Genomic DNA, 10,230 nt, shown 5'->3' on the forward strand with positions numbered 1-10,230 from the left:
CTCCCTCTCCCCCTCTTCCTTACATCCCCTCTCCCTCCTTCTTTTCCTCTCTCTTAGCCTTGGGTGAGGCTTTAAAAATAAAGAACCATAATTCATAGAACATGCAGTTGAGGGAGAAGCGGCTGTTCTGAGAACTAATACCATCAGTCTCGGGCAGCAGCGTGTCCGAGTGCTGGCTGCGGGTTTTCCATGGTTCTGACTCGGAGGAAGGATACAGCAGTAGGGCGAGCTTCCCACAGCTTCAGTCTCCCCAGGGAGGCTGGACACATAAGGAGCATTAAAGAGCAATGCCTGCAGGATCTGTATGGCCCGGTTCCAAATACTGTGTGGATTCCCAAGGTGCAGAATCCTCGGGACTAGAACCATGTGAAGGCTTCATGGAAGAGGTGCGCCCACAGAGGAAGAATTTTGTAAGGAAGTCGTGCTAGGCAGGAATGACCTCTAACTCCAGCTCCGTCCGTGCTGACGTTCTCTTAGGTCCTACCTCCAAGCATTGGACCAACCTCCAGTCACTCAGCTACCGTTTCCAAGGTTTTGCCTGTCCTCCAACTGCAGCTTCTCCGAGTTCATGGGCAGTGACTCCTTTGGTTCTAATCCTTGGAGAGCTGGGCTGGATGGGTCAGGCCACAGTGGGAATGTGGACATTCTGACGGTGTGACTCCCACCCTCAGGGCTGGCTGCAGTGGACCACATCAATGCTGTCATCCAGGAAGGCGACCCCAAGAGCACGCTGCTCGCACTGGAGAGACCAGAGGCCCAGCTGCCTGCTGTTTATCCCTTTGCAGCTGCGATGTATCAGAACGAACTTTTCAACCTTCAGAAACAGAACGCTATGGTGAGTCAGAGGAGACTGCAGTTGTGGAGATGTTCAGTATGGGTCCAGGCCATGAGGAAGGCTGTTTAGGAGGTGAACAGGGGTGTAGAGTCTTTAACTTGTTCCAATCCCCGTCTTGTAGGTCTCCCTGTACCAATTTCATGGCTGCCTTCTCCTTTAACCTGCTTTTCATCCACGTAATGAATCTAAGAGCATAGTTAGGAAGTGTAGACAGAGCTCTACACAAATACCATTGAAAACGGGTGTTTCTTGTTCGCTGTGATTTTTTAAAGTTTTTTGGATCATTTTTAAACTTTACTGAATTTTTAAATGTGTTTTTTTTTTAATTTACCTTTATTGTTGAAAGTATTACAGATGTCCCCTTGGTTTCGTTGGTGGTGGCGGTGTTTTTCCCATTGACCCCTCTACTCTGCACCTGCCCCTCCCAGGCCTTCACCACATTATTGTCTGTGTCCATGGGCTGTGCATATCTATAATAATAAAAGCATAACATGCAAATCAACTGAACGACCAAACAGCAGAACGACTGTCCGGACAACCTTCCGGACGACCACGCTATGACACATACCGGTGCCAGGCCAGCCAAAGTTGGTGCCATGCGATTGGTCGGGGGTCGGGGGGGCGGTCTCGCCATTGCCCCACGATTGCCCCACAGAGGGAAGCCCAGGCCACCCTCTGCCCTGTGATCGATTCGAGCCCTGGCCAGGTGGGCAGGGCCACCCTCTATATGGTGATGGATCGCAGAGCCCCCACTGGGTGGGCAGGGCCTCCCTGTGTGGAGCAATCGATCACAGAGTCTGAAATGTTATGTTTTTTTAATAGAAAAATAAGCTCAAAATCAGCATTTATAGAAATCTACAATTAGAACATTAGCACCATGGCTTTAATTTTTGTAAATTTATGCTCCTTAATATGTGAATAGTATTAAACAGTAATATTCACATAAGGTTAGAGTAATTAAGAGCATGTGTACTACAAATTCAGCTAAACAATGGAACAGGATGAGAAGTACTGGAACAGAGCCAAGAATTTAATATATGAGAGAGCTAGTATTTTAAAAGGTGGGGAAAGGAATGAAACCCTTAACAAATATTTCTCCACTTGGAAAAGAAAACATTACCTCACTACACATATCAGAATAAATTTTCAATATAAAAGGTTAAATGTGAAAAAAAAATTATCTTAAATTAAAATTTTAAGGAAACATAAAAGGACATTGGCTCTTAAAAATTAGAAACAGTACTGATCCACCAAAAAAATGTGGGAGGGGGGCAAAAGCATAAAAGGGCAATTCACAAAATATCTAATATTCATAATGACAAACACAAAAAATGTGCAAACTCAACCAGAAGTAACTAAATGTAAATTAAATCAAAATACAGTTATTTTTAGAAATCAGATTGGTAGAGTGGAGAGATCTAACCTAGTGTAGGCACAGATTTGGGGCAGCAGGCACCTCCTACACAGTTGACAGGAGCATGAATGGTGCAGCCTTTCTGCAGGGTGATCTGAATGGTGTGTATCAAAGGCTCTTACCCATTTTCCTGAAAATCACATTCCTAGGAAAAGAATGTGAGTCAAAAGTTTGTAGCCACAGGCTGTTTCATAGCATTGTCTCTAATACTGAAAAGCAGGAAACAAATGACATGTTTAATATTAAGTGGAAAATTAGATTAAAATATATGGCATTATCTTGGTTATTTTTGTAATTAGAAAAATAATAAGTTAGTTTCAAAACCCTTCTGTAGTCCTGGCTGGTGTCACTCAATGGTTAGAGTATTGGCCTGTGCACTGAAGGGTCAAGGGTTCAATTCTCAGTCGAGGGCATGTACCTGGGTTGCAGGTTCAATCCCCGTCCAGGAGCAACCAATCAATGTGTCTTTCTTACATCGATGTTTCTCACTCTCTCACTCCCTCTTGCACACCCCCTACTGGTAGACACAACCACAACCTGGGCATGTGCCCCGACCAGAATCGGACCATGACCTCCTGGTTCATAGGTCAGTGTTCAATACTGGAGATTAAGCCCGAAACCTAGATACAACCACAACCTGGGCATGTGCCCGACCAGAATCGAACCATGACCTCCTGGTTCATAGGTCAGTGTTCAACCACTGAGTCACACCAGCTGGGCAAAAGATGCTATTTTAAAATAAAAGAAAAATAGGTTATTTCCTCAAATTGCATTAATATTTCCTGCTACTTCTCTAGCTTTGAAGCCCAAGGCTACTGGAACTCTACACAGTCATTCATCCCCATTTGGTCAATAGTCAACTAATGACTATTTCTTTATCTTTCCTTATCATTTTTATTGTGTACCACTTTAGATATTTGTGGATAGTTCACTTGAAAGGGTAAAATAGGTGAATCTCAAATGATTCCATTCTACCCTTTACTTGTAATTTTATACTTTCCCTATGTGTTAAACTTATAGTCAATATAAGATATTTAGATAAAATTTAGTTACATGTTCCCTATAATAACCTCTTCTTCCCATTTGCTTTGGAAGGGAAAATTACGCTTTGTTACTCTAAAATCATTTTGTTGCAAGATTTCTGTGGATATTCAGAAATCTATATTATAAATATTACATACATATAAAAATACATATAATATCCTAGATGTAAAGATATATATCAGATTTTTTTATTAATTCATTTTTATGCCCCCTTTGTGTTCCTTCAATATATGGAAGAAATAATCTTTAGGAAGTTAGGCCAAGTTAGTATAAAATGGTTAAATGGAAGATAAAATTAAAGAGGAAAAGTGTTCTAAAATCTAAGATGTACTTTTTAAATAAGCCAAATTCAGATTTGTAAATCTAGAGATTCTTATTTATTTTGCCAAAAGATAAACCTCACATTTCTTTAAACATCTAGATGTTATAGTACATTTTAAAATGTTTACCTAATTATAAATATGTGACTAACTTTTTGGAGCTGGAATCAATATTCTTACCTTAAGTATTTTTATTTAATTTTCTGGGGCTATAACTTTTAGGTGAAATTCTATCCTCTTTTCCTTACCCTTAATTCAAATTGAAAATCATTAGTTATCCTAAAATCTTACCTCACACTCTCAGACAGTGACAACATTCTCTAATGCTTGGCTTAATTATTTGGTGAGACTGAGCCTGTGAGCAGCCAATACAGCTGGGAGTAGGAATCAGCTACGGGAATGCAGTTGTTTTCTGAATCATAAATTGGTTGTAATGAACTCAGTTGCCAAAACCACCTAAGAAAATCCCGGAAGCCAATTTACTTCTTCTTTAAAGTCGGTGAAGAATAGGTGACCAGGGAGCTCTTTTTCTCCTGGGTTGTCAAAATCTTTGACTTTTCATCATTTTTGAAATGTGCATTCTAAACCCCCATCGTACCCACAAGGTGTGTGGACTTACTGCCATGTTTCCCGACAGAACTACTTGGCTCACGAGGAGCTCTTGATTGCGGTGGAAATGCTGTCTGCTGTTGCTTTACTAAACCAGGCCTTGGACAGCAAGGACCTGGTATCTGTGCAGAATCAACTTAGAAGCCCAGCAATAGGCTTCAACAATCTGGACGAGACGTATGTTGAACGGTAAGATGTTTTCCAAAACTCTTCTCAACGCAGAAATGTATGTTTGGCAGATCTCACAAATAAAGGATTTGTTACTTATTGAAGAAATCCATATAGCCATGCTCATTTTCTTGAAAGTGAATTACCTAACTAACTTTCAAGAAAATGAGAGTTAGTCTACTTTGTTTTAAGAGTGTAATATTATAGTTCCTCCTATACATTCTTCCTTTTAGTGAAGCAGAGGTCTAAAAATGATCGTCCTATGGAAATTGCTGACTGACTTTGTCATTAGCAAAGATTATATTTGATGGGCTAAAAATGCAAGAAATGTTGAAAACATACCTTCTCTATACCCTCCTTTGTGCTTCTTTGGGAGACGACAATATATAGGAAAGTGGGAAGGAACCTTAATAGTCCTCTGGTTCAATTCTCTTTATGTTACTGATGAGGAAACTGAATCTGGATTTATCAACCCAAAATTTGGCAACTGGGCCCCAAATCTCATTTTTCTGGTGGTTAAACCAAAGGAATGCTGAGACCACAGTGGACCATGGCAGTGGGTAACAATCTCAGTTTAGTATATTTTGTTTCGTGTTCCTTAAATATGGTACTAGATAATACAATCGACAGTATTATAAAACACTAGAGCAAATCCAGAGAGAACATTAAGGGCCTGGAATAGGAACCCAATGAAAGATTCAGGCAAGACAAAAGCCTAAATAAAAAAACAAGTGATTTTCCATCCTTGTGACCACCAGGGGGAGATGTCTGCTTAGATCTTGACAAAACTCTTCAACTATTGTTTCTGGAACTGCTCAAATAGAAAGGTTGAGTAATTCTCCTGAGTCAATATAGTTGTACAGGAAAAAAAATTTTTTTAACTTGGTGTTTGACCACTTGTCTATGTAGAGAATAGCCCAAAAGTAGGAGAACACTGGATTTTCCTTGTTTTTAGTCTTTTTGGAGAAACTGATGCTCTTACACTACATATATTTGGCCACCTGGTTCTTTATGCCTCAGAGTCTCTTTCCAAGGTAATTTATTTCTACTATTTCTACTGTTTCTGTTCATGACACCACCCTCTCCTCCACGCTTAGAAACCTCAAGTTCAGCTTGAGTTTTCCCCTGCCCTCTGCCAGGCAGCCTCCTGCTGTAAACAGCCCACTCACTTCTCTCCCTGTCAGTATCCAATCTGTGTGCAATACCTCTGCAAAGTGTCTCCATTTCCCAGGCGACCACCTCGTTTTCACTTTTGCTTCTATATATAATAACCTCCAGATTGGTCTTCCTAGATCTTATCTGTCCCTAAACTTACCTAACCAGGCTTTGCTCTGCTCTCTCTTAGAGTTGGAGTAGAAGACAAAGCTGGTCACTTCCTCATGAAGCCTAACAGCCTACTGGGGCACTCATGGGGAATCTGGCTGAGAGAATTGTCAAGGCTGTCCCACAGATTTAGCATCCCTGGCCACGCCCTCTAAAGGACAGTCCCCCCTCCCTCCCAATCACCCATTTTGATTTTCAAAAATCTTCTCTTGCCCTAGTCCAATTGACAAACAACCCATTGAGGAAGGAGTCCCACATCCCATTTGAGAACCACTTTTACACCTGTGGTTTTCAACTAGGGCCTACAGATACAGCCTCAGCCTCAGAGTTCAAGTATTCTGTATGTTTTAATAATATTTTTAAAAATTCTTGAGGGAGCTCACTGCCAACCCTGGTGTGTGGCGTCACATGACTAGGCGCACTCCTAGTTCTCCCACTTGCACTTGCACATGTCCCCCGAGGCCACTGACGGGTTTGCATTTGTGCCGAGCGAGGTGGAGAGGTGGGATGGAGAGCTGCGGGGTCCCATGAAGGGGAAAAGGGGAGGGAGGGCCAACTTCGGGACCACGGGGACAACACATGCAGTGAGCACCCAGGATCAGTGGAGGATGCTGTGGTTCCAGGGCGCCATCCTCGCCGCCATCCTGTTGGCCAAGAGGAGCATGCAATCTTTGTGGTGTTCATGGGAAGTGATGGCTGCAAGTTGGGAAGATGAGAAAGTGACAAAAGCATCTTCAAACAGTTTTTTGCTATTAAAATCAGTACCAAGAGTCAAGCCTACCTACAGTTTCCACAAATCTATCCTCTAGTATGTATTCCACCAGTTTATTTTTCAAAAAGTGTTTTTAACTGATTTTTAGAGAGAGAGGAAGGGAGAGGGTTAGAGAGAAACATTGAGGAGAGAGAAGGATCATCTCATCAGCTGCCTCCTGCACGTCCATCCCCTGGGAATCAAGCGGGAACTAGGCATGTGCCCTGACCAGGAATCGAACCACCCACACTGGGAATCAAGCTGGGAACTGGGCATGTGCCCTGACCAGGAATCGAACCAATGACTTCATGGTTCATGGATTGGTGTTCAGCCACTGAGCCACATGGGCTGGTTCACCTGGTTTCTTATATTGGAGACAGTAGAATTCCCTTGGCAGTAATAGAAGGAAGTGTTTCTGCAGATGAACTTGTTACCAAAATTCAAAAAGTCCAGCAGATGCACTCATTAAAAGGAGAAACTTAAGTGGCAAATGGCAGCCAGTCAATTCATGGCTCATGGGTTGGTGTTCAGCCACTGAGCCACACGGGCTGGTTCACCTGGTTTCTTATATTGGAGACAGTAGAATTCCCTTGGCAGTAATAGAAGGAAGTGTTTCTGCAGATGAACTTGTTACCAAAATTCAAAAAGTCCAGCAGATGCACTCATTAAAAGGAGAAACTTAAGTGGCAAATGGCAGCCAGTCAACAAGTTCAGTCTCTACTCTGTCCACCTCATTCAAACCTAACAACACTTCTGAAAACTCTCAGTCCGGAAATGGGGAGCTTTGTGGGACACCACCCGCTTCTGCTGCAAAGTCAGATTCTGCAACAGGAGGAGAAAGATCCAGCCTTTCCCTTCCGTCTCAGGACCTAGTGGGTGTTCACATCAGAGAGCAGCGGAGGACCTCACTGCCAGAGCAGAGACCAACCCAGACACTTGAAGAAAGGAAGAGAAGAGAGAAGGAAAGGGGAAGAACACAGAAAGAGGTTAAGAAGGAAATTGAGAGGAGGAAAACTGGAAAAGAAATGTTGGTGTATAAAAGAAAGCAAGAAGAGGAATTAGCAAAAAGAATGTTCGAGGAAAGAAACGGAAAAGTCAGAAAGAAGATAGGGCAGCTTGAGAGGGTACAAAACATCAGATTGCATTGGACCATGCAGGAAGCTACTCATTTTCCAAATACACAGGAAGAAGTAGAAGCTGCTAACGCTGCTGCTTCGCTGGCTACACAGGCTGAAATGGAAGTTAAGAGGGACGCTTCTGCAAGAGAAGGAAGCAAAGTTGCAAGAATTCAATTCTATATTTCTGGTGGTTCTCTCTTTACAAATCAGTTCCCTTCTCAGGCTCCTCTAGAAGAGGAAAGGCAGTTTGCTGCACAGGCTGTTGGCAACATTTATTGTAATTTTTCATTAGCAACCATTTTCCCAGGAAAGAATTTACCAAAGAAGTGTATAAAAAGAATTTATTGGATGTGAAACTTGCCTCCAGTGCGTCAGTGGTACTGTTGCCCAGTAAGAAGGCCAGCTACATCCCTGGTACATTTTCCAGTGCAGACTTTTGGACGCTGTTGGGGAGAGTATTTTGCCATTCCTTGCCTCCTGGGGATTGATTAGCAACTTCTTGTTCAGTAATCCTTCCTCTGCATGGATCTCAGTGGGAACAGCATCTTGGGAACCTTCAACCCTTGCATTGGCTAGCAATTCAGGGGAAACCATCAGAAGGAAAGTGCTTGAGAAATGGGGGGAAGATTTTTTTTATAGAGGAGGGGAAGATACATAGATTGAGAGACTCAAGATGAGGGTAAAGATGAAAACATTTGGGATGGAAATTCTACTCAACAGGTGTGGTGTGACAAGTACATTAGGTGCATGATCATTGTTTCTTATATGGTTTAATTAAACTAAAATTCTACTGGAGAAGTGGGACTGCTTTATGTCTTCTAATCAATCTACAAAATGTCTCTTTATTCCTGCTTAGTGGGTTAAAGTTATTTAACTCAGACAAGTCAAGAGATAAAGTAACTCACTGCTACAGTAACTCAGTTGCATATAGTAACCAACTGCTAGAAACCTAAAAGAATCAAAAGAGCTGCCACAGCCTCCCTTTATCAGATTTCTTATTCAGTATTTCATATATCCATTGGCCCTGTGCTCTCAGATAATACGTTTTGCTGAGAGCTATTTTGCTCCAGAACTCCTAAGTCCACACGAAGTCACTGGTATGGCACGGAGTAATTTGACTCTAAGTTAGAGCGTTTTAACTAGCCCGTCAGGTGATTTGTGGTTTATTTTTCTCTTTCCGCTCATCAGCTGCAAACAAAATCTTATAGTTTTTCATCTTAAACACTGAATAAAAATTCTTTTTTTATTTAAGCATTTTCTGGGTCACCTGGGCGACCCAATACCGATTGCGTTTCAGGGCCCACTTTGGTTCCTGTGTTGACAGTTGCATTGGCCTCCGTGAGCTGCCATAGCCTCAGCAGTTCACTTTCAGTGTCAGCTTTTCACTCAAGTTCTTGGAAGCCCGGTTTACAGGTTTTCACGTTTAGGAAACGTTGTTGGGTCTGGGCCACTCCCTATGGCTGTGCAAGTTCATAGCACAAGAGTACGGGCATGGCCGCCTGGATGAATTCTTACAGAGTCTGTAGCTATTTATCATGGCTTCCCCCCCCTCCCCCACTTGGGACTGTTTTCCCAGAAAGATTCTTTTGTCTAATTCTTAAAAAAGTGATGTAGGATGGGCATGGCTCTAGGCGTGTGCTGTTCCCAGACTGAATGTCCTAAAGTGTAGCTGGGTTTACAATGCTTCTGTGTTTAAGTGTTCCCAGCTCTCGTCCGAATTAAGAACAGACTCACTCTAAACATGTTCTGCCCTTAGCTACAGCTGCATCTTTCCTTGCATTTTGCCCATCGGCCAAGCTGGGTCCAAACACGCTGTACTTTCTAGCTGTCTCCGTCTATATGTGCTCCTCTCACCACCAGGAACATACCTGTCTGCTGACACGGTATTGGAGCTGCCAGGCCCTGCCTACTATACGTCCATGAATATTTCCATGCTTCTCCCCGCCCCCGCTAATGTCATATCATATCTCCTGAGAATTAGCATCATGTGGTGAGGAACACAATCTTGGAACCAAAAATAAAATTTTTATTCTTCCTAGTGAAAAACTTCCTTGGAGTTTTTGTTGTCTTATCCACTAGACTGGTAGCTCCTTGAAGTATAAAGGCTGCATCTTGTTCATTTTAATATCCCTGTGATGCCTGCAACATATTTTTTATATAGTATGTGTTTAATAAACATTTGCTGTACTCAATTGGAATTTTAATCTCAAAACTACCCAAGTTTGTTAGATATATAATGTTACTAGTTGGCTCATGGAAGATGGTGAAGAGAACTCTGAGAGAGGTGGGGTAAGCCGCAGAGCACTTCCCAGAGTTCATGCCTTTAACTCTCAGATGGAAAAGCCTGCGGAGCTATGTCTTACCCCTAAAATCGGTTCCCTTTGACTAGTGTTGGTTCATTGCTAAAGAAATGATGGGTGATTGCCAGTTTTTTTTTTCTGTGTTTTTCCTCATTTTATTCCCACTGGACTATCATTTAGATATTTAGCATGTGAGATACCCACAAGGATTCTGCACTCTTTTTTAGAAGGGATGCTAACTAGTGGAAGTTGCCATTTATCCATATTTTTTAATGCTCAGTATTATATGTTACTAGTGACACAGAGTATCTTCGTAGGCTTATAATTCTTGGTAAGGGGAAAACCTCA

At 42.2% G+C, this 10,230-nt stretch overlaps 1 protein-coding gene and 1 pseudogene across 1 annotated transcript in view; both read left to right on the top strand.

Moving 5' to 3' along the window:
- Positions 1-10,230, top strand: part of IQGAP2 (IQ motif containing GTPase activating protein 2) — a 240,154-nt gene that overhangs the window by 140,914 nt on the left and 89,010 nt on the right. Inside the window, exons 11-12 of the mRNA XM_015571569.1 lie at positions 672-835; positions 4,251-4,411. Of these exons, the coding sequence (XP_015427055.1) occupies positions 672-835; positions 4,251-4,411 (325 nt within the window). The remainder of the gene's footprint in view (positions 1-671; positions 836-4,250; positions 4,412-10,230) is intronic.
- LOC102775308 lies at positions 6,091-8,369 on the top strand (annotated as a pseudogene).

The sequence above is a fragment of the Myotis davidii genome, unplaced genomic scaffold, assembly GCF_000327345.1.
Source record: "Myotis davidii unplaced genomic scaffold, ASM32734v1 scaffold44, whole genome shotgun sequence".
Classification (NCBI taxonomy): domain Eukaryota; kingdom Metazoa; phylum Chordata; class Mammalia; order Chiroptera; family Vespertilionidae; genus Myotis; species Myotis davidii.